Source organism: Eptatretus burgeri, chromosome 7 (assembly GCF_056783735.1).
Source record: "Eptatretus burgeri isolate ZD-2024b chromosome 7, Ebu_testis_v1, whole genome shotgun sequence".
Classification (NCBI taxonomy): Eukaryota; Metazoa; Chordata; class Myxini; order Myxiniformes; family Myxinidae; genus Eptatretus; species Eptatretus burgeri.
Window position 1 is genome coordinate 81,392,721 of NC_140967.1, and position 26,091 is coordinate 81,418,811.

Genomic DNA, 26,091 nt, shown 5'->3' on the forward strand with positions numbered 1-26,091 from the left:
ATCGACTCTGAGCCCTTTCCTGTTTGCAATGGTGATGGACAGGTTGACGGACGAGATCAGACTGGAGTCTCCATGGACCATGATGTTCGCGGATGACATCATGATCTGTAGGGAGAGTAGGGAGCAGGCTGAATCGAGCCTTGAGAGGTGGAGGTACGCACTGGAGAGAAGGGGAATGTTAGTCAGTCGGAGTAAGACGGAGTACATGTGCGTAAATGAGAGGGAGGGTGGTGGTATGGTGCAGTTGCAAGGAGTTGAGGTGGGGAAGGTGGATTGGTTTAAATACTTGGGATCAACTGTCCAAAGTAACGGAGAGTGTGGGAGAGAAGTGAAAAAGAGAGTGCAGGCAGGATGGAGTGGGTGGAGAAGAGTTGCAGGAGTGATTTGTGACAGAAGGGTAGCTGCAAGAGTGAAGGGGAAAGTATACAAGACGGTAGTGAGACCAGCTATGTTGTATGGTTTGGAGGCGGTGGCGCTAACAAAAAGACAGGAAGCAGAGCTGGAGGTGGCAGAGTTAAAGATGCTGCGATTCTCGTTGGGAGTGACGAGGATGGACAGGATAAGAAATGAGTGTATTAGAGGGACAGCGCTGGTAGGACGGTTTGGAGACAAAGTGAGAGAGGCGAGATTGAGATGGTTTGGACATGTGCACAGGAGGGAAACAGAGTATATCGGGAGAAGGATGTTGAAGATGGAGCCGCCAGGCAGGAGGAGAAGAGGAAGGCCAAAGAAGAGGTTCATGGATGCGGTGAGGGCGGACATGCGGGTGGTTGGAGTGTCAATGGAAGATGTGGAGGATAGAGCGAAATGGAGACAGTTGGTCCGCTGTGGCGACCCCTAACGGGAGCAAGCCGAAAGAGGAAGAAGAAGAATTCAATATAAGAAGAAGCTTTAAGAGGGTTTGATTTTAGAATGTGTTTATCTAAAAAGATGATTTTTTTAAAGTATTAAATCCACTTCGTACCACTGTATTATCAACATCCTCCTCTTGTCTTGATAGTTCTTCATAAACCCCACTATTCAAAAAATCTTGAAATGATGTTATAAAATGAAGATCTGTTCTCATTTCAGGAGTTTGTTCTTCATCTTGTCTTTTCATATTCATTTTCACTTCTTTTAATGTCTTTTTAATAACTTTTTCAACATCAGGTTTCACTATTTCAATCGATTCAGCTATTGATGATGGACCGGGTTCTCCAAATTGAAAAATCCTAATTTTTATATGCCCTTTAAATGCCCCATCAGTGTTTTCAATATAATAGTCTCCCTTTACCTTAATCTCATTTTTCTTGTGTTTTTGTGATTGAAGGTGATTCTTATAACTCCTCTTCAAAACATCCTTTGAGCAGATATCACAATGTTTTCTTTCCAACTCAAGAGGAGATATTTGATGAAATAGATTAAATGTGTGTTTGTTGGTTTGAAGGTGTTTTTTATAATGTTTATATTCGTGATTACAAACATCGCAGTACGTTGTATTCACCATATTTATATAATAAAACTTTGCTTAAACGAAAATTTTCTTGATGGAAATTTCGTTTAATTTATAGGTGGATCTGTGCTTAAAACTTTTATCCTCCAACTTTTTTCACTTCATAAATACAATGTTTCATGAGACAAAAGACAAGTTTCAATCAATCTCTTTATTTGTTAAAGATACTGAGAAATATGTCAAGGATGTAAAATTGAACAAAGATAAATAATACAACCATTGGATAAAAACAATTATGGTGGATAAGATGAGTTCTTCAATTTCCTTCAGTGGAAGGGCTTTTAGTATACCTGGAAGAACATCAATTAAAGTATCTCTAACAAAAGTTTCTCCTCTCCTTCTGGTAATATATTCAAAAATAGAAAAAGCCATGGAACAAGAAAAAGTATCAAAAAATAAAAACGTTATGGATGAAGCTTTAGAAAGAAAAGATAAGACCATCTGTAATATGCAAGGAGAAATTTGTATTTTTTTTCAACAACCCGAAAGATGTAAATCCTGATGAAATAAAGGATGTTAATATATCAGGTGAAATGACATTTCGCTCAATAGTAGTTAAGGATCATTTTAAAATTACCTTTAATGTAAAAAATGTTGTCGTTTAATCTGGTAATGCTAAATCTGGTAAACACTTAAACTAAAATTCATCTTCGGAATCATGTATAAAACTATCATAATCTTCAAAATCTTCAGTTGAATATTGATTCATATTTAATTAGTAGAAACAACATTACCATTGATATCTATATACTTTTTTCATTACCAGATTCAACTACAACATTTTTTATATTAAAGGTAATTTTAAAATGATCCTTAACTACTATTGAACGAAATGTCATTTCACCTGATATATCAACATCCTTTATTTCATCATGATTTACATCTTTAGGGTTGTTGAAAAAAATACAAATTTCTCCTTGCATATTACAGATGGTCTTATCTTTTCTTTCTTAAGCTTCATCCATCAGGTTTTTATTTTTTGATACTTTTTCCTGTTTCATTGCTTTTTCTAGTTTTGAATATATTACCAGAAGGAGAGGAGAAACTTTTGTTAGGGATACTTCAATTGATGTTTTTCCAGGTATTCTAAAAGCCCTTCCACTTCAGGAAATTGACAAACTCATCTTATCCACCATAATTGTTTTTATCCAATAGTTGTTATATTTATCTTTGTTCAATTTTACATCCTTGACATATTTCTCAGTATCTTTAACAAATGAAGAGATTGATTGAAACTTGTCTTTTGTGTCTTGAAACATTGTATTTATGAAGTGAAAAAAGTTGGAGGATAAAATGTTTTAAGCACAGATTCACCTGTAAAATAAACGAAATTTTCATCAAGAAAATTTTAGTTTAAGCAAAGTTTTATTATATAAATATGGTGAATACAACATACTGCGATTTTTGTAATCACGAATATAAACATAATAAAAACACCTTCAAACCAACAAACACACATTTAATCTATTTCATCAAATATCTCCTCTTGAGTTGGAAAGAAAACATTGTGATATCTGCTCAAAGGATGTTTTGAAGAGTAGTTATAAGAATCACCTTCAATCACAAAAACAAAAGAAAAATGAGTTTAAAGTAAAGGGAAACTATTATATTGAAAACACTGATGGGGCATTTTAAGGGCATATAAAAATAAGGATTTTTCAATATGGAGAACCTGGTCCATCATCAATAGCTGAATCAATTGAAATAGTGACACCTGATGTTGAAAAAGTTATTAAAAAGACATTAAAAGAAATGAAAACTTTAAAGTTTTATATGGGAATGAAAATGAATATGAAAGGACAAGATGAAGAACAAACTCCTTATATGAGAACAGATCTTCAATTTATAACATCATTTCAAGATTTTTCGAATAGTGGAGTTTATGAAGAACTATCAAGACAGCACAAGAGGAGGATGTTGATAATACAGTGGTAGGAAGTGGATTTAATATTTAAAAAATCATCTTTTTAGATATACACATTCTAAAATCAAACCCTCTTCAAGCTTCTTCTTATATTGAATTACCAAAAGAAAAAAAACTAAAGAAGGCAGTTGTTAATATTAAGAACAATGATAATAAATGTTTTCTCTGGTCTGTTCTTGCTCACTTACATCCACCAAATTGTAATTCAGAAAGAGTAAAACAATATATGAAATATGAAAATACCTTGGACATTAAAGATTTTAAATTCCCAATGCCATGAACAGATATTCCAAAATTTGAGAAAAAGAATTATCTTTCTATGAATGTATATGGATTAACGGATACAAACAAAGTTCAAATATTAAAAATTTCAAACAACTATAAAAATGAAGAAACACACATTGACCTTTTATATTTTAGTGTTGGAAAGAATTCACAGTATACATACATCAATAATTTATCAAGGTTAATCTCTTCTCAGGTATTCAGAACAGCAAACAAAATATATCCTTGTAAGCGATGTCTTAATTCATTTCATACAAAAGAACGATTAGAACAACATTCAAAATATTGTAGTAATCATAAATCAGCTGCGATTAAACCTGGTGCCTAAACCTGGTGAAAATATTTATTTTGAAGATTATAGTAAATCTATCATGCACCCATTTGTGATATACGCTGATTGAATGCTTCCTAAAAAGATCAATACTGCTTCTCCTAATCCAAAAGAATTGCATACAAATAAATATCAAAAACATATTCCTTGTGGTTTCTGTTATTATATCAAATCATCTGTTGGAGAAAAGTATAATAAACTTGAACATCATAGTGGAAAAAAAGTTTCACAAGAGTTTGTAAAACAATTAGAAAACGATTGTATAATACTAACTAAATTAATGAAAGAAACAAATGAACCGATGAAATTAACTGAAGAAGAAAAATTAGAATTTAGAAAGAATATCTGTCATATTTGTGAGGAGGAAATTGAGGAGTCAAAAGTTAGGGATCATCGTCATCTAACTGGTAAATATAGAGGTACCGCTCATTCCTGTTGTAATCTTAATTATAAATTTCCTTCTTTTATTCCAGTCATTCTTCACAACAGCGCCAACTATGATACACATCTATTGATAAATGAACTTTCAAAAACACCAGGGAATATTTCTGCCTTAACAAACACAAGTCAAAAGTATATTTCATTTACAATAATGATATTCACAAAACTTTTAACTCGTATTTGGTTTCTAGATTCTTACAAGTTTATGGGAACACCACTCGCCTACCGAACATCAAATCTAAGCTCCATGGGGTCTTTTCCAAATCTTAATTCATTCTTTCCAAAAGAGGAAATTCTAACTAAAGAGGAAATTCAGATTAAAGAGAGAATTTTTTTTTTTTTTTTTTTTTTTTTTTTTTTTGTATACCTTGGTCGAGGCTCGTATGAGAGCTAACACACAACTCACAGCAAGGAGGCATGAGACAAGAGGGGCGGGAGTGGAAGGGACAAAACAGTGGGGAACAGACACATTAGGTGAACTGTGGAAGGGAGAGGGATGGGGATGGGACGGGGAACATGGCGAAGAGAAGATGGACATTACAGGGACTTTCAGGAAGGAAAGCAGGAGAATTGAAGGAAGTGGGCTTGGGTGGATTATCGGGGGTAGAAAAGATCGAGGATTTGGATGGGGGAAGATAAGAGGTGGTGGTGAACAGCTGTTTTGAAAGCCTGGAGGGAAGAATGGGAAAGAATAGAGTGAGGAAGTTTATTCCAAAGGCGGGAAAAAAGAGGAATGAAAGAGTGAAGATGAGCAGTGATTCGTGATTTTGGTAGTTTTACCAGAAGGGGGTTGTTGGCGGACCTTGAGCGCCCTGTGGAAATGTGGTTGGGACAAATCGCAGAGAGAGCAGGGGGGGCAAGGCTGGAGAGGAGTCGGTAGAAGACAGAAAGACCACCGACCAACCTGCGGTGATTGAGTGAGAGGCCCAAAGACTCAGCTTCATTGCGGGAGATGCCAGTTCATTGCGGGAGAATTCAAAGTGAAGAGGAAATTCTAATTAATGAGGAAATTAATGAAGAAATTCTAACTGAAGATGAAATTCTAATTATCAAGAAAATTCAAACAATGAATGAAATTCTAACAAAAGAGGAAATTCTGATTAAAGAGGGAATTCTAACTCGAGAGGAAATTCAAACAAGGAATGAAATTCAAAGTAAAGAGAAAATTCTTACAAGTAAGGGAATTTATCCTTATGATTATATGGATTCATTTATGAGATTTAACGAAACACAACTTCCTTCAAAAGAAAGTTTCTGTAATAACCTTTATGAAGAAGAGATAAGTGATACGGAATATAAACACGCACAAGAAATTTGGAAAATATTTAAGATAAAGAACCTTGGAGAATATCATGATTTGTATCTAAAAACAGATGTTTTATTGTTAGCTGATGTGTTTGAAGCTTTTAGATCAATGTCATAATAAAAATTGTTTTGGATTAGATCCTTCCCACTATTTCACAGCTCCTGGTTTTGCTTGGAGTGCAATGTTGAAAATGACAAAACAAGATATAGATTTAATCAGTGATGTAGATATGCTTTTGATGATTGAGAAGTCCAAGAGAGGTGGAATATCAAAAGTATGTTCAAAAAGATATGCTAAAGCAAATAATAAATATCTTCCAAATTATGATAGTGAAAAAGATAGTAATTATTTGATGTATTTTGATGCTAATAATTGGTATGGATGGGCAATGTCTCAATCTCTGCCTGATGGTAAATTAGAGTGGGTGGAAGAAAAGGATTATGAAAAGGCTTTGATGAATATTGTTATTTCTTCTCAAGAGGAATTGAATGAGGAAGATGAAGGTTATTATTTTGAAGTTGTTTGAAGTACCCGAGTGATCTTCATAATAAGCATAAAGACCTTCCTTTTGCATGTGAGAAAGAAACCCCAAAGAAAGAATGGTTAAGTGATTATCATAAAAGTTTTAATATTAAAGGCAAATCAACAGAAAAGTTATTAAGAACATTCTATGATAAAGAGGGATATGTTTTGCATCAGAGAAGCTTGAAACAGTTTTTGAGAGAAGGATTGAGAGTTGCTAAAATTCATAGTTTTAAAATTTAAACAAAGTCCTTAGATGAAAAAGTATATTAAATTCAATACAGATATGAGAACAAATACAAAAGTAAAATTTGAAGGGGAATTCTACAAATTGATGAATAATGCTGTCTTTGGAAAGACAATGGAAAATGTTAGAAACAGGCAAAACATTAGATTTGCAACATCTTGGAAAGAAGCTTCGAGATTGATAAATAAACCAAGTTTTAAGAGAGAAGAGGTTTTTTCAGAGAACTTTTCTGCTATTCATATGGAAAAGGAAAGTATTGTAATGGATAAACTAATTCATATTGGAACAGCAGTTATTGATTTATCAAAGATATTGATGTATGATTATTTGTATAATGGCTTAAAGAAAGAGTATGGTGAAAATGTTTCATTGTTGTATATGGACACTGATAGTTTTATCCAAATATAAAAACTGATGTTTATAAAGATATGAAGAAAAATATTGGAGTATATGATACAAGTAATTTTAGTTATTTGAGTGAGTTATTTTCAAAAAAGAATGAAAAGGTTATTGGTAAGTTTAAGGATTAGTTGGGTGGAAAAGTAATGAGTGAGTTTATTGGATTGAGAGCAAAGGCATATGCTTATAAGTATGGTGATCAGATTGATAACAGGTTAAAGGTAATAAAGAAATATGTAATAAAGAAATCAATAACTTTTATAAATTATTACAATTGTTTGATGAATAAGAAAGAAGAATATAGGAAAATGAATACAATAAGAAGTTATAAACATAAGATATATAGTGAAGAAGTAAATAAAAAGGCATTAGGAGCCTTTGATGATAAAAGATTTATTTTAGATAATGGAATGGATTGTGTTCCATATGGATATTGTACGATAGAGTGTATAGAATAGATTGTGTTTTAACGATGGGAAGATGGGTTAGGGTTTTTAAGGGCTACCGCCATGTTTTTTCACAATATATAAATGGTTAAACCAAGTATTAATCAAACTAAAGAATGGAGAAAATCTCAGTCTTGGTATATAAATGGAAAACATAATGAATGTGAAAAATATCAAATAAGTCTTATTGAAAAAATAACTCAAACAAAGGTAAACTTGAGGGGGAGCACTCGGTAGAGTGCAAAACCTCTGCCGCCAATACTGCTAGGTCACTCAAGTGAACCTGATATCCTATTCATTCAATTTGACGTCAACAGTGCTTACAGAGTTATAGTTTGCAACTTTCCCTTTTACTTTTAACTTTTACATACTCAATTCATTCGTCATAACTAGATTCCTTGAGACAGAAATTGATTTTACGTGGGTATATCCACCTGAAGTTCCAAAATCAGCCACAATTATAATTTTGGCATGTTTTTTGTTGGAAATCACTTATAACATGTAGAAATGCAAAAAAAAAAAAAATCGAAATTTTGTTGAAAAAAAAAGTTGCAAAAAAATTTATTTTCTCTAACAATTTTTTTTTTTTGGGGGGGGGGGGGGTTAGAAATCACTTAAAACATGTAGAAATGCAAAAAAAAAATATTCAAATATTTTTTCAAAATGGCCGCCATAGCGGCCTTATTGGATTTTGGACCAAGTCCAAAATATAATGGCATGATCCTTGGACCATACCTAATCCCCCCACCAAGTTTCGTCGAAATCCATCGAGGAGTTTTTCCGTAATACTGTTCACAAACAAACCAATGTCACCCCCAGGGTGACCAGTATCTTGCCAAAATGTGAACATGAGTGACTTATTTAAGGTCACACTGAGGTGAACAGAACTGCTATCCACTAAGAGCGACTCCTTGAGGAATATCTGCCTACGAGAGATTCCGATGATAATCGTTTTTCAGAGTGACGATGAACAATACGTGTTTGCCTCATAACGTTACACAATGACGTCATAATGGCTAAAGCTTGACATATCTCGGGGACTTCAATTTGAGGTACTACAGGATATGGTTCCTAAAACTTGAAAATTTGACTTTGGGGTCAAATATGTTCGACCTCAGGCACTAACCCTGAAGGTCAAGGTCGATCACAAACAAACACTAATACACTGAGCGCTAAGCCATTTACTACATTCCCACAAAGTTTGGAGATGATTCGATGAAAATTACTCAAAAAGAAAGGTTTCATCGAACTTCATAATTGACTTCAAAGTGATCTTGACATTTTACCTTGACTTTGACCATTAAGTGCACTGAAAAGTATTCCAAAAAGACAACCATATATGAACCCACAAGAGTTTCCAATGAGAACTTTGCTATACAGAGTGACCTAAACAAGAGTTTCTGATGTGAACTAAATCAATGCAAAATACATGAAAAATGCAGTTTTTCATCATAACATCGTCAAATGACATCACATCGTCAAAATAGTTGTATGTTTAGAAAGCCCTCATTAAGGGCTTTAATTTGAGGTACTACTCGATATGGTAACTGAAACTTGAAAATTTGACCTTAGGGTTAAAAAAAGAATGACCTTTCGGTTGACCTTGAAGGTCAAGGCCGATTAACATCAAAAATTAATCAGCTGAGCGCCATACCACACCCTATATATCCACCAAGGTTAGAGATCCTTCGATCAACGTTACTTAAAAATTAAGGGTTTCGTCGACCTTGATTATTGACCTTTTTGTGACCTTGACCTTAACAATTTAGTATGGTTGATAGTATGTCTCCAGGACTCATACATGAACTATCAAGAGATTTTGATGAGAAAGGAGAAAATAAAATTTTCATGAAAAATCCGTTTTTTTCGTCATGACATCATAGCGTCAAACTTTTGACAGATCTGGAAAGCACTTATCAAGCGCTTTCATGAGGTATTACTCGATATGGTATCTAAGGTTTCAAAATTTGACCTTGGGGTCAAAAACTTTCGACCTCCAGCGCTAACCATGAAGGTCAAGGCCGATCGCCACCTAAAATTAATCAGCTGAGCGCCAGACCATGAACTATATTCCCATGAAGTTTGAAGACAATCCGATCAAAATTAATCAAAAAATAAGGGTTTCGTCGACTCCCCTCATTTGCGACAAAGTGACCTTGACCTTTGACCTTAAAAATTTTATGCGCTGAAAGGGACCTCTATAGGACTCTGATATACGAAGTTACAAAAATTTCCAATGATAACTGCGCTCTGCAGAGTGATCGATACGTGATTACAGACAAACAAACAAACAAAAAAAAAACATACAAGCTGACTAACATATCTTGCAAAAACTTTGTTTTGGCAAGATAACAAACAAACAAAGGGTGAAAACAGTAACCTCCGATCTTCGATGGCGGAGGTTAATAAAACAAGTAAGCGAATCAATTTAAAAACTAGTAAGTTAGAGGATGTAAAGAAAAAAATAAATATCCTTGAATGGATTGAAAACTTTGATGGTTATCAATTGAACAATGGAAAAACAATTTACTATAATCTCAAAATGATATGTGGCTCAGGAGGTGGTCAAACAAGAGCATTAAGAGAAGTTTATCATTTTGTAATGGCACAAAAGGGGTATCTTAAAAAATATAAAGATTCAAATGTTTTATTTTTAAATATTTTAGATGGGGATTATTGTGCAAAGAAAATTAAACTATTAAAAGAATTTGAAAATGAACAAATCCTTATCGGTTCAATGAGTGAGCTAAACAATATGCATTGGTTATTTGAAAAAGAGTGCCCCTCGTCTTACATGTTTCAGATATTTCTTTAGAATCACCTTTAACAAATCACATTACTACTTTACTACTTGAACAAATCTTTATCTTATTGCATTGGTTATTTGAAAAGAGTGCCCCGAGGTTAAAAGGGGAGACAAATTAATATACCTTGGGATAAAAAGGGGGGTTTATTTTTTAGGGGAAAAAATATGAATCACTGAAAATCCCCCATTCACTTACATGGGGAAAAGTGAGCCAGAATCAGTATATTCACCCTACTGACAGGTTGGGTGTATGACGAGGACGAATTGATTAGATTTTGGGGGACAATCCGGATCTCGATACTAGAATGTTTAAATCTTTAAAGCGATTATTCACCATTGAGAGATCGGGCCAAAAACGACAACCCAAACAGCACGATATATCAAAAAGTTTTGGACGGATTCAGACGAAACTTGGTGCGCATGTTGGGTGTCTGACAAGGACTAATCGATTCAATTTGATTCGATTTTGGTGAAGATCTGGATATGGATACTGGAATTTTCGAAGTGATTCCTCACCAATGCGAGATGTGACCAAAAACGATATACAGGGTGTCCCAAAAAAATATCCAACTTTTCATCTGCAAACAGGATGGTCATAACATATATCTTAAAAAAAGATATATGGCTGGATAGAAAGCTGAAAGGTTGAAGGTTATTGTACCAATGTCAAAATTGCCACCAAAATTTAAATGTTGGTATAGAGTCGTCGTTTTCTTTTAGACCACATGTTCGACGTAGGCTCCACGTTGTCCGATCACTGCCTGCAAATGCGTCATGTTCTCCATCACTTTGGGAAACGTTTCCTGAGGAATGTTCTGGATTTCTCGGTGGATGTTTTCCTTCAGCTGATCAAGAGTCTGAGGCCTAGGGTTTCCATAGATCCTGTCCTTGAGATACCCCCACAAGAAGAAGTCTGGAGGAGTAAGGTCAGGGGAATACGGTGGCCACTCAACGTCTTCGTAGAGGGAGATAAAGCGGCCCTCAAAATGTTGGTTGAGAAAACGCCTTGTTTCCCTGGCTGTATGGGGCGGTGCCCCATCCTGCTGGAGCCACTGGGTTCTCATCTGGATCAGGTTGTTTCTCCTACGGGCCTGAGTACATTGCTCAGGCAGATAGAATTCCTGAATCATTTCGCGATAGTTCTTCTGGTCTACCGTGCAAGTGCGTCCCTGGTCATCTTCAAAGAATTATGGACCAATTATCCCATACCAACCAACCGCCACCCACATGGTGACTGAGAACAAATCGAGGCACCAATTCAGTTGATGCATTACCAGGATTTTCAGTTCCCCTGTACTGAAAGTTTTGCTTGCTTACCTCCCCAGACAAGTGAGCATGGCATTCGTCCATCATGTGAAGTTTTTTGAGGAGGTCTGCATCTTCGTCCAACTTTCCTGAGAACCAATTTGCAAAGTCTCGTTGTTTGCGTTTCTGTTGATCAGTAAGCACCATTTCCGTTTGAATTTTGTATGGAAAGGCATGAATGTCTTGGCGAAGTATCCTCTGAACGGTGCTCTTATGAATGTTTGTCTCGGCAGAAAGTCGTCGAATCGATTTTTTTGGACTCTGAACGACCGCCTGTCTCACCATTTCCACATTTTCTTCACTACGACCTGTCCTCTTCCAACCACTGTGACTCTTGTGAAGGTCACAGATGGTTCCCACATTGGTAAACTTTGCGATGGTGCACTTTATTGTCCGAAAGTTTGGTGCATGGCGCAAGTGGATACCGAAATGTCTCGAGTAAAGACGTTGCACCTGTATGACACTTTTCGTCTGGTGCCAAAGTTCAACAATTTTCGTCCGTTGTTGTTCGGTCAGTCTTGGCATTTTTCTGGCGCTTGCTTGGTATCAAAAATAAACTTCAGGGTCTCTGCAACAAGAAATGAAGCATTAGTGACAAAATTACTGCTTTTTTAGGATCAAACGAAGCATTTTAAAAGTTGTATTTTTTTTGGGACACCCTATATAGTACAATATCTCAAAAAGTTGTGGATGGATTGTGACAAAACTTGGTGAATGAGTTGGGTAGGTGACAAGAACAAGCCGATTAGATCTTGGTTTAGGTCAGTATCCAGATCCGGCCTATCAATGGGATACAAAGCTTAAACCATTCAGCTTGGTGGAGGTACGTGCTCGACCGAGTGCTGTTATCGCTGCTATTATCATATGTATGGTGAGCCATGAACTTAGTCAGATGTTAATTTACTCTGCTGGTTAAACCCTTACCTTGAAAAAGTAAGCCACGCCCACATGTGTCCTCAGAGTGGAGTGGCTTCACATCAGAGCAGGAAAATACACGACAAAAAGTCAACATAGAGCAGCGGGGTTTTTTGTTGTTTTTTTAATGCTCTGAGTAAATGTTGGCACAGAGAAAATGCCTGAATTAAAACACAAAGCCAGCAAGGGGCAATCTGCCTGCCAAGCCCTTTAACTGATTTTTGAATTGAGGGAGAAATATCCGTGGCTGAATGAAAAGAGAGGCAAAGAGGAGCAGAAAGGATTATATACACTGCTTGTAAAACAAAGATTTAACAAAAGAAACTTGCATTAAAAACCTGTATTCACAAACAAGTAGCAAAGCCATTGTGTTGAAAATTACCAATTTCTCCCAGCTAGTATAAGGATGAGCTTATAAGCTGGCTCATATGACTTTTTGTCTCTTCCTTTTATTGTTAAATAGTCCTGACAAGTTGGTGCAGTTATCACACTGACCACTGAACTATCTTGTCTGGGTTTGATTCCCGAGACGATTATAAAAAATACTCAGAGATTGGTGGTGCTGCTGCATCACAAAGTGAACCGTCCCTCGGATGGATGTTAAGCTGGTGTTCCGTCTGCCAGCATTAGATGGAGATTAGCCTGGTGTTGGTTCAGTGGTTAGGGTGGCAGCTTGAGATCCTAGGATCCTGAGTTCAAGCCCCGTCGGCCGCTGAATTAATACACCAGGCTGTCTGTCATCAGCCTGTCATCCTTCCGAGGTCGGCGAAATGATAGCTACCCCGGCAGCTAAGCTGCCATACGACCACCACCAGCTGGAGATTGCAGATCTAACGATATTTGACGAAGAGGAGGGGGATTACAGAAATCTGGCATCCTGGCCAAATTACAGAAATCCCTGCCCAAACCTACAGGGGGCACTGCATCGTCTGCACAACCAGGCTTCTCACACTGATCCAAACCCACAGCTACGTGCTGCCTAGAAAAGAAGAACATTTTATAAATGTTAATGACACCAGCAGCCACTGTATAGCTCAGTATGATCTGGGTGTATAAGAGTAATAAATAATTAACAAGGACTGGAAACAGCATGTCAGTTTCTGTCATTAGGTACCAGGCACTAGTTATGCTGTCATGGTTTCAGAGGCAGCCTGTTACCAGATTATGTCGTGAATACAGTGTCGACAATATGATATACACGGTTATGCACACATACATGTACATTAACACGGGAACAAGAAAGACTATTATAACCATGAAGCCAAAGTCCTGGATGCAAAAAGCCTTGTGGCCATGCAACTCCTGTCCCAGCCACAAAAAAAAACCAATGCAGAAATAATACACAGGTATCTTGGTGTCACTTCGTTCCCAATATTCCACTCACATTAAAGGAGCTTGCTTAATTAAATAAGACATTTAAGGGTATCAGGTGGTACAGTAGTTTTCCACAAACAATCCCAGCTTCAAAACCAGCTCGTTTATCTGACCGTTTGCATTCCCAACTGAGTAAACGGAACCCTTGTTGACCAAACAAGGCCCACAACCATCCAAGTCTTCTTCAGCGGTGGAAAACAAGCCGAGACCTAAAATAAGGAAATGTTCATTTTCCTTCAGAGGACCTTGAAGATACTCCCAAGGAGCCACTTTTCGGCGTATTAGAAAGTTTTAAGTGTTTGTTTTTTTTTTTTCTTCAGAAAGTTGGAGATCAATGTGTACGAATTGCATATAAAAAAAAATCATGTCTATCAATAAAAATTCCCATGGATGGTTCATAAACACCTTTTCCAAGTGAAATAAGTAATGCGATCAAAACCCATGTGCTTTTGATAACACCAAGGCTGCTGAACCGGCATTTGCTTTAAAACATTTTTTGAGGGGTTAGAGTATGTACAGAATAATTTGACAAAAAGTGAAAAGCTATTTTGTCAGAAGTCAACTGCATATGCCACCAGTCAATGCTCAGTTTCGTGGGTTCGTCTTGCATTAAGAAAAACCTTGGGTCTACTTTGACCATTTTTAACTATTTCCAATCACAGACTTTAGAATAGCTTTGCCATTTTACACATTACCCCTCCCTTTTGATTAATAAAATATAATTTAACCTCGAGGCATGACGAGACGATTAGGTCGGTGATCATGGATATGCAAACAACTCAAGATTACTCGGTACATATGCGTTGGTGGAAACGGTGTCCGCAGATACATTTCTGACCTGAAAGCTTTTTGAAGGTGTCAAGCACTAAACAAACTCCCTATGTACTCCATTGCGGTCTACATCTCAGTGTCCCAACAGGCCCGGCTGTCCTGGCCCCCTTTGGAGCGGCCACAATGCTTCCATCCAAGTGGCAGGGTGGCTGCATGAGGCCACGCTTCTCCAGGACCAGAATTTCCTGTGCCGCTCTCGTCACACACGCGACGTCTCCATTCTAGTACTTCGGGCAAGGCGGCGCGATCTCGCCACACACTGCTGCCAGCTTGCCCCCGCTGTTCCTGATCCCAGGAAAGGGCAGACATCTTAATCCTAATTGTTTGAACTTTATTATTATTATTATTATTAATAATAATAATATTTATATTATTATCCTAACCGACCTCTTTTTACAGATAGCAAAACAGTCTTGACTTCTCTGGTCAAATTAATTTTTTTATCAGGATGTAAAGTTCAAACCCTTAGGTTGCATGAAGCCGACTATGTTATGACTGTCACCTGAGGGCTGGAAGCAGGCTGAGCACCTGGTGGGCTCGGGGTGGAAGTAGATAACTGCGGAGACTCAACTGCTGCCAGGACTGAAGTATCTCCGGGAGTCACCGGAGTGCCATTCCCATTAAGTCTATCCGTAGCTTCCTCACTTTCTGCATTCGAAATTGTGTAACAGTTAGATATAAAGACAAGAATAAAACAAACAATAACTGCAATCACAAAGCGATTGCCAAGGATAGCCATATTCATTTCGGACCACCATATTACCTTGACTTTCAACATTTAAGGATAGAGTGTAAATTAAGAAAATGTGTCCCCATCTACAATCTATCCATCAAGCTCAACATCATGAAAATGGGAAGAAAACTATTCATTCAGGTTATGATCAAAAATCTCTTTTTAATGAATTCGGTTACAATCCGAAAAAAATAGGTCAAGGATACTAATCAATTATCAGGTGTACAACTTCAGTGCAGGTGGACTATTATGATGCAAGAACATCTTGGAAGGCCAAGTGGGCTTTAAGATTCCACAATGGCAAAATTGAGCGATGACAAAAAATGTTATTTTTTCATACTGCCATCTGACCTTGACCTTTAACCCGGAGGGGTATGATGTAAATCAAAGGTAAATGTGGCTTCCTCTAAGCTAACTCAAGAGGGAAATTTCGTTCTGATCAGACAGACCTCCAATGGACTGGTAAGTCGAGTTATGGTGAATAATGTGGAAATGTCCATAATTAGGTCATGACCATAAAAATTTGGTCAAGCTCAAAAAGATTGTGTTAACCCTACAAACATTTTATTCCAATTATTAATGCAAAATTTAATGCTGAAAGTTCCAGCCTCATCTGAGATACAACTCATTGGCAGACAAGGCAAAATAAGTTTTTAAAAACCCTAAATGGTGGTTTCGTACTCCTTGGGATCTAAGAAACTGAGATACCATTAAAATTGGAGGTGCTAATTGTACAAACAAACCCTATAACAGGTATAAGCCTTCTCCTATCCTATAGGGGGAGGCTAAATTAAACAAGCTCAAATGAGCTAAGATCCTCGTCCTCTTAATGATGACGTCATAAAAAACGAATATGACATCATTGTGATGCATCAGGTTTGCAATAAATTATCTGTGCTAATGCCCGGCTTGATTCCCGTAACAGCTTGCCTAGTTTCGGAGATAATGGTCCAGGCGATTTCCATTAGCGACGATATTATGACGTCAACTTTTTTTCTTGGAAGAATTTCCAAAATCGGGGATGGTTACTGCCTGCGCGTGGGCTTTCTGCATATACATGGCAAGTTTCACGAAGATCCGATGAAAACTCTGGGTTGTGAAACAAAAAATGTCAAAAAATAGGAATGACGTCATAAAAATTGACATGACGTCATAATGATGCATCATATGTGCGGTAATTCATCTCTGCTAATGCCCTGTTCGATTCCCGCAAACAGAATTCAAAAAGCTTGCCGAGTTTCGGAGATAATTTTTTCAGCGATTTCCATTAGCGGAGATATTTTGACGTCATAACTTTTTTTCTAGGAGGAATTTCCAAAATCGGAGATGGTTACTGTCTGCACAGGGTATTTTTACATATATATGCCAAGTTTCAGGAAGTTTTGATGAAAACTGTAGGCTGTAAAACAAACAAGTCTCACGAAGATCCGATGAAAACTCTGGGCTATGAAACAAAAAGTCAAAAAATTAGGAATGACATCATAAAATTGATATGACATCATAGTGATGTATCATATGTGCGGTAATTCATCTCTGCTAATGCCCTGTTCGATTCCCACAAACAGAATTAAAAAAGCTTGCCAAGTTTCAAGTTTGCCTAAAAAGCTTGCCCAGTTTTGGAGATAATTTTGTCGGCGATTTCCATTAGCGGAGATATTTTGACGTCATAACTTTTTTTTCTAGGAGGAATTTTCAAAATCAGAGATCGTTACTGTCTGCGCAGGGTATTTTTTTACATATATACGCCAAGTTTCAGGAAGTTTCAATAAAAACTGTAGGCTGTCAAACAAAAAAGTCCACAAGAACAACAACGTGAGTAAGACTTAGAGATCCTCCATGAGGATCTAAAAAGTGGGACCATAACCAAAAAAAAAATTGTTCATTCAAAAAGATTAACATGAATCGACAGTCCTTGGACAGCTGCTTGATGGTAATTTCACTGACATTATTTGATAACACTGACACTGACGATACACGTCCCTCGTGACCATAATGACGCAAGCCATGATGCCTTTCAATGTCAATGATGAATCAAAAATTAAATTCCATTTCCTGAGCAAAGAGACAAGGATACGTTGGAAAAAGTTATCGGCAATGTAACTCAGATGAATTGAGATGAACAAACGGAAACAAAACAGAAAACGGTGGAAATCAAATGACTGACATCACTATAATTTATAACCATGCTCAATTAACTGTAAAGTGGAGAAGTGAGTCGTTTTGACACAAAAGTGGAAGTTATAACTTGGAAGAGGATGCAAATTTTAATCAGTCGAAGGAGAATAGTGTTAGGGCACACCTTGGGACTGCCGCATTCGTCGCCCAGCCGATGAGCTGCGCAGTGGCATTCTCCCAGAGCTGAAAAGGCACGCCAACTCATCCAATGGACTGGTAAGCGATCGGCTCCGATTTGGCAGGCTACCACCAGTGCCCCTTGCCCCACGCCCACAGTCTGACCGTCCTTTAACATCGCTTCCAGACGTCTGACATGGTCGCGGCTGCGTTCTTCCGCAAGTCTTGCGTGTTGGTTCAGATGTGGGGGGCCGGCCAGAAAGGGTCAGCATCCGGGTGGGTTGTCGCTGATTGGAAGCAGCTGGTTGTTGGTGGGTAGGACCTGGTAGCGTACCAGCTTTGGTGTTTAGTTGTGGCCGAGTGTTTGTTGCATTTGCAGGCGGTGACAAGACGCCTGCACTGTAACTTGTAGCCGCACTCTCCAACAAAGGCAGTTGTTTCACTTCCAGTGGTGTGAGAGGTGACTCGTCGTTAGACTGTGGTATTGGAGTGGTAGCCGGAGCTGTGGGAAGCACAAGTAGTGGTGGGCGATGGGGAAGGAGATCGGGGAATGGCGGAGGAGGGATGGGACTGCGACCACCTGTTATTGCCATAGTGATAGCTCCATGGCCTAATTTTTCACTGTCATCCCTGTCTAACTCAGAGTCAGACTGGCAGAGCCGTGCAGGGCGCCGGAGCAGCCCTGGAGCTTCTGGAAAGAAATACTTCATTTCTTCATATTCTGACTCACCGAGTTCAAAACCAGGGCTCAATGCAATGGACATCACCACAGCACCTGGCCTGGTTGAATTTGTTGCACCCATTTCAATGTAAACGGGCTCACAGTCATCTCCACAGGCTGCATCAGCTGAGGTCTGGTTCAACAGTCGAGCACCATTAGTACCTGCATTGCCTCTGCGGCCTCCAATCTCTTCGTAAGAACTACTAAGGCGTGTGGCTGGATGGCGTGTCGGTTTCGGAGGTGGAACCTTCTTGGAGTTGCTGAAATCATCACTGTGTGGTCTTGGTTTGGCATCACCTAGGTAGGAAGACTTAAGTAAGATTAGTGTATAAAAATCAACATAATACTCTCTTCCTTTCTCATTGAGGGGAATAATCTTTTTCTTCTTTAACAGCCATAATTATTTCCATGTTCTTGCGGCGTTAGTTGGGAGAAGGGTTGGCCCAAGTCTTTACCGAATCGGCTGGTCAGCACCGATGTTCGATTACGGTTAGGGCAGGAATTTTTAATTTGTTCAGGGTGCTGGCGATAGTTTACCTACTCTTCACGAAGGAAACCATGGAATTTTTAACGTCCACCAACTAATGTCAGCAGACAGGACAACAGTGTAGCATCCAGCAGAGGGACGGCACACACAATGATGAATCACTATGCCTTAGGGTGGTCCAAAAACAACAAAAAAGAAAAAAGAACATCAGATGTTGTCTCCACAAGCCTTAAATTATTCCACGATGATTCAATAACATGCATAAAAAAATTTGAGTTGATCGGAGGTGACTTAGAGGTCGCTCCATATGACGACTTTTAGTTTCATGAGTTGGTTAAATTAGGGTATGGTCAGGTATGATTACGGGTACTTCTGGATGTCCGAGGTGGAAATGGAGTGCATTTTCGAACTCTGTGGGTCGATTTACTCTCAGAAATGACTGCACCAACATTGAATTCACTACCATTTCGAAAATATGACCTAAAACAAGATTTATCATTTCTGGAGTTTCGTAACTAATCCTACTCATTTTGATATTTTCTAATCTATAATTAATTTGTCGTCCGTCTAAACATTTTTTAGAGTAAATCGACCCCACTGAGTTTGAAAATGCAGTCCATTTTCACCTAGGAAGTTCAGAAGTGTATGGATTCGCATCTCATCATACCCTAATTTTTCAATCGATGGAATTACAAACTATTAGAATATTTCGTATCATTTACCAAATACCACTATCATCTCCGCCTCTATTGCTGTCTCCACTCCCGCCTGAACTTATTTCTCGCCGGCCCAACATCCAGTGTTTTAGATTCAATGATTCACGAAAAATATGTTAGTTATTTATTTAGTTATTATTATATTAAATTAGGGTATGGTGAGATGCGAATCCGTATACTTCTGAACTTCCAAGGTGAAAATGGACTGCATTTTTTAACTCAGTGGAGTCGATTTACTCTAAGAAATGTTTAGACGGACAACAAATTAATTATAGATTAGAAAATATCGAAATGAGTAGAATTAGTTACTCAACTCCAGTAATGATAAATCTTGTTTTAGGTCATATTTTCGAAATGGTAGTGAATTCAATGTCAGTGCAGTCATTTCTTAGAGTAAATCGACCCCATAGAGTTTGAAAATGCACTCCATTTCCACCGCCGACATCCAGAAGTACCCGTAATCGTACCTGACCATACCCTAATTTATTCAAGTCATGATACTAAAAGTCGTCATATGTAGCGACCTCTAAATCACCTCCGATCAAGCTAAAAAAAATTATGCGCGTTATTGGATCATATTAGAATAATTTTAAGCTTGTGGAGCAACATTCTATTTTTTTCAACTTTTTTGGACAACCCTACTATGCCTGTGAAACACCAGGATGACAGTTTAAAGCTGAGTCGGGATTCAAACCCAGGCTGGAGGGCTTGGAGGTGAGTGTGCGTACCTCTAGATTTTATTTTTTTCTCCAATCTCAGATTATTATCATCATTATTATTATTAAAATTATCTGCTCCAATGCAGGCATAAAGTGTTGGGTGCAAACATGGATGCACATCTAAAAGTACAGGCCTTAAAAATGAAAAGCATGAGATTTCAAAAAAACAGAATTACTTAGATCTGATCATTTTGTATTTTTCACTTTACGTGATTAGCCAATCATGGATCAGACATGCAAAAACAAAAAATAATTGGGAAAACATACTGAAGTTATGTCCTGCTTATGGTACCAATCACTGCTCCTCTGTGCCAGTAATGCAAGCACAGATCGGCTGTAAGCCTGTTGTTGTGGGAAGAGATAAATGTTTCCATCTTTATTCTTGTCGGTGAATTTTTTTTTTTTTGAGGCATTACATTATGGTGTATTTATGTACTAAGCTGCGCTGGCAGGATAGCTTCGAGGTATACACACTCTCCTTTGAGCAGTCTAGCATGGGTTTGAATCCCTACCCAGCTATAATTGTCATCCTGGTGTTTCACGGCCAAGGAGATTCATCATTGTGTGCGTCGTCCCTCGGATGGATGTGAAACTAGGCATCCCGTCTTCTGAAATTAGTTGGTGGATGTTAAAGATCCGATGGCATCTTTCACAAAGAGTGCTGGCACCCTGAACAAATCCCCCCCCCCCCTTCACCCCTTTCTCTCTTCAAATGGCATCCGACTCCGCTCGTGAGAAGGCCGAATGCCTCAATTCTATGTTTTCCTCAAAATATTGTGTCCCCAACCCCTCACTCTCTGTATCCGTCCTACTCAGTCATACCCAACTGCTCGTGGGCAATGTGTCGTTTGAACCGGAGAAGGTGGAGAAGTTTCTGGCAACCTTCGACTGATTCTGAAACTGGACAAGATGGCATTAGCTGATGTGTCCTAAAAACCTGCTCTGCTGTCTTGCACATCCTCTCTCTCTGCACTTTTCACCGAAGCATTTGCTCTCGGTCATCTGCCGCCTCCACTGAACACAAAAATGTGCAAACACCAATCCCCTTAACAACAGACCTATTAGCTTACTTCTGATCATCAGCAAGGTCATGGAATCCATCATCGCAGTTGATATGATATCATTCCTTTTCTCCAATGACCTCATCTCAGATCACCAATTTGGATACAGACCAGATCATTGTACCAAGGACATGCTACTTATACTCTCCTAACATTCAATGCCAGACATGAGATCAGGGCCGTCTATCTGGACATATCTCAAACTTTCGATATAGTCTGGCACCCAGCTTTACTCTCCAAACTCTCCTTCGATGACATAAAAGGCAAACTCCACACATGGCTTACTTCCTCTATTCTTGAAGCCAACATGTGGCTCTCATATTCTTTGTTCATCTGCAGCACAAGGCTGCAGGCTAGCATCATTGGCTGAGGGTGCAGCTGTGCCACTAATGCAATGCCATCTGCTGATTAGGGCAGGAATTTGGAATTTGGCCAGGGTGCTGGCAATAGCTCGATTACTCTTTGCCAAGGACACCATGGGATCTTTAATATTCATCAACGAATGCCGTCAGACAGGGTTCCCATTTAAAGTCCATCCGAGGGACAGCACACAATGAATCACCCTGCCTGTGAAACACAGGGATGACAGTTTATAGCTGGTTTGGGATTCAAACCAGGACGACACAGCTGAGATGCGAGTATGTGTACCTCCATGACATCCTATCAGCGTGTGTGGTTCTCAAGGGGCTGTCACACCTTGACGATTTAGCCAGCATATGCCGATTTATGAAAAAATTGTCTAAAACGCTGGCACACGTCGAATACGAAATGGGTAAGTTGTGTGTACGTTAAGAGCACGCTGAAAAACACTGCCATACATCGTAGTACGCTGGCTTTAATCGTTGTACTTTGCGGTTGTCCGCAAATTTTAGCATGCTTGAAATTTTATGACGTATGCCGGTGTATTGCTCACATGTTCCGCATACGCTGGGAATAAGTTGTAGGCACGTTATGCGATCGTTGACACACGTTACTTGTAAGTTACTCATAAGTCAAAACACGTCGAGGTAATGATTAGCGTACCCGAAACTTATTTCTAACCTATGAGTAACGTGTTGTAGGCACGTTAAAAGATCATTGACACACGTCGAGGCACGTTATGCGATCGTTGACACACGTCGACACATGTTAAATGTAAGTTACTCATAAGTCGAAACACGTCGAGGTAATGCGTAGCGTACCCAAAACTTATTTCTAACCTGAGTAACGTGCTTTGAACCTATGAGTAACGTACCTCCAACGCATATTGACGTATGTAGACGTATTTGATTGACGTCTTCCGGACGACCACATAACTTACTGAATGTGTTTCTAATTTACAGCTACCGTATAATGGCGTATTGGCAGCGTTAAAAAAAAAAAAAAAAACAACACCAACTTGCGATATTTCGTCACGTGCTGTTACGTCACGTCCGATTGCCTCTTCAGTTTGCTCGTCTTATTCTTAGTTCCTCCTCTGTGAATATTTTCTGCTTGAGGATATTGCCACGTCGACGTCGAAACTTAAAAGCAAATGTCCGAATATATTTTAAAATTCGTGAGAGACTAAAAAAAATATAAAAATACACAACAACAACAACAACTTCAACTTCAGATATTTGGTCACGTGCCTTCACGGAGCCAAGGAGAAAAAAAAGAAAATGTGCCTTGACGGAGAAAATAAGTTCCGGGTATGCTAAACATTACCTCGACGTGTTTCGACTTATGAGTAACTTACAAGGAACTTGTGTTGACGTGTATCAACGATCACATATCGTGCCTACAACTTATTCCCAGCATAGCGGAACGTGTGAGCCATACGGCGAGTACGTCGTAAAATTTTCAGCATGCTTGAAATTTCATGACGTACAAGGTGTATTACGACGTATGACTGTTTTTCAGCGTGCTCTTAACGTATACACAACTTACCCATACCGTATTCAACGTGTGCCAGCGTTTTAGACAAATTTTTCAGAGGTCGGCATATGCTGGCTAAATCGTCAAGGTGTGACTGCGATGTTGACACTTCCAATTCTCAGGCGGTTATGATTTAAATTGGCGTGCGGCAGGTTTTTAATAGGCTACGCCACGTGATCGTCGGCGATACGTGCAGCGCACTATGCATACGTTAGACTATCGTTGAGCATAGGTTGTGAACGCCGACAACACGCTAATCATTCGTTGGTCTAAGTTATCTATATGTGATTAAAACGTTCTGTGTACGTGACTAATACGTTATGCATACGTCCAACTCGTTATGAATACGTCCAAAACTTAAAAAAAAAAACATCAAAATTTCAGCATACGGCAACATTTTACATACATTTCTATACGTTGCCATTGCTGGCTAAAGCGTCAAGGTGTGACAGGGCCCTCACCAAAATCCTTTCATTTCCTCTCCCTGTTAAAGCTGGAGTGACCAAAGGCAATATTCTGGGCCCGCCCTACTAATCTTCATCAACAATCTCTCTGACTGCAAAATCTACTTTATCTCTTTACTAATGCAACCCACCCTCTGTCTTGACATCGCTCATCCTTCAAATACACAGGTAGTGGTCTCTTCTCTATCTTCAGACCTTGACCAAATGACAAGTTGGTCAAACACTCTTTCAATCCAGACAACTCTGTCTGTCTGTCTGTCTGTCTCTATCTTAAGGAAGTTCAGTCATTCAAACACCTGGGTCTCACTATCAACCATGATCTTGCTGGAAGAGAGCACATTTAAAAGTTGGCCTCCAAAGCCAGCTGCCAACTGGGCATCCTCCGTCGTACAAAGTCCTTCCTTGGCACACCTGAACTCTTATCCACCAACAAGACCTTCATCCCCAGCTTGATGGAGAACTGCTCTCTCCTCTGGGTGAGCTCCCGGAAGTTTTTCGGAAGTTTCCTGCTGTTGATGCAGCATTTTTGACACCACCTTACTTAACACGTTACATTAGTTAATCATGCCTGTTGTTTGTGTCCTTTGTGGCTTCCTTAAAAACAGTGTTTCTTGCTTGGAATGATTTTCAGTTTTGTTTGACTGCTAGACAGGCAGACAGACTAAAATAAATTATCATTCCCCTCTCTCTGCATGGTGCACGATCAGGACAGATTCAGAGTTCAAAGTACTGCTAAACTCCAGGTTCGTTTTCCGATTTGTGTTCAAAATATGACATTCAATTTAAATTAAGTTGTTCCTCAATCATCGACTGATCTTTGTAGATAGACAAACAGACCGATAGACAGACAAAAAATTGAACCAATTGCTTAGCTCTGCTTTTCGTTTCGCATGTGTGGGATAAAAATTGATTGCATTTAATATTTTCACAGTTAAGTTCACTCAATAATTGGCCAGCTTACTGTAAAGTTAACTTGTACAAAAGAGTGGATTGTTTTTCTGGCTATATTGTCCATTACTGCTGTGACAAACGACGACCCGATTCGCATATTCCTCATGAAAAAGATTGCTTCTGCAACGCAAACTCTTCTGTGGTGGGGGATGGCACAATATATTCACGGATCACCTCCAGAAGATCACTGAGAGGGATCCATATGTATGCCAAAGGCTTGCAACTCCAGAATTATTTTTATTCCGTGTAAAAATGGTGAATTCTCGTGGAATTTGGAGATGTTTTTTGCATTTGAATGCGAGATTTGCACTCTTTTACATGCAAGAGAGCATCAAAAAGAATGGATATATATGGGAACAAAATAAACTAATCAGCTTCTTATATCGCACTTTTCATTTTGGAATACAATCCCAAAGCTCTTCACAGTGCAAGAAAACTTGATAGCATAGTGCCTGCCATATTCAGATGTCCTTACTGTTGCAACCATTACATGAAAGGATTGGATTGTTAAACCTGTACATTTCTGATCACCGGTTTGGGATCAAGATCAACATTTTAAAGTGACTGCATCACAACAAACCTGCACCATCTCCCACGGCTGAGTGACCAGATGATGGACGGTAACCGCCTTCATATGAGCGGCTAAGTCTTGTGGTTGGGTTGCGCTTGGGCTTTGGGGGTGGTGGTCTGCGAGGAGACGGAGCCAGTCCACCGGTAGGTTGGCAACAGCAGTGCGTGTACCTTTCACCAGCCAGTTCATAGGCCTTGGCCTCCCTGGACAGTCCACTGAGGTGAGGAAAGGAGACAGATGACAAACAACAGATAACCCTCCGGTATTATGAGATAGGTGAAATAAATGGTTCCATTTAATGATATGAATACGAGTGAATGCATAGGAATTGGGGGTGGAGAGAAATTATGGAAGAGGTGTGTAGGAGATTCTCCATTTAAGATGAATCTTTGGACTGAAAGGCCTGCTGTTGCATGGTCACTGAACAAACCGACATTGGGATTCACCATGCCAACACAACTGTTACAACTCAGCAAAGAATCGTAAATATTGGATTGCCAGGAAACAAGAGCAACGTCTTTCTGTCACATTTAGAACAGTGTACCAAAATCTGAGATCAGGTCTTAATCCCATATGAATTGGCTCAATTTACTCCCTATCAAACCTGATTCATAACAGATGAATAACACAATGTTATGGAATCTTTAGCCAAGGATATTCAGACATTCAAAGAGAATGATTGGTTGCCACATCTGGTTTACAGCCCCCTTTTATTTTTGCTTCTCTACAGTCTCTAAGGCTTATGGAGAAGCTTATACAGTAACATTCTAGTGCAACACATACATGACGAAACAAATATGATACAACATACAGCAATTATAATGAAGTCACGTCGTAACGATCAATTAAAACCTTA

The 26,091-nt window shown here is 38.7% G+C and overlaps 1 protein-coding gene across 1 annotated transcript in view; it reads right to left on the reverse strand.

The window, feature by feature from the left end:
* Positions 1–12,528: 12,528 nt before the first annotated feature.
* The window catches only part of LOC147023629 (unconventional myosin-XVI-like), a 113,128-nt gene continuing 99,565 nt past the window's right edge, over positions 12,529–26,091 (reverse strand). Inside the window, exons 15-18 of the mRNA XM_085890350.1 lie at positions 25,245–25,450; positions 17,657–18,667; positions 15,127–15,272; positions 12,529–14,909 (exon numbers count right to left, since the gene is read on the reverse strand). Of these exons, the coding sequence (XP_085746476.1) occupies positions 14,691–14,909; positions 15,127–15,272; positions 17,657–18,667; positions 25,245–25,450 (1,582 nt within the window). The 3' untranslated portion in view covers positions 12,529–14,690. The remainder of the gene's footprint in view (positions 14,910–15,126; positions 15,273–17,656; positions 18,668–25,244; positions 25,451–26,091) is intronic.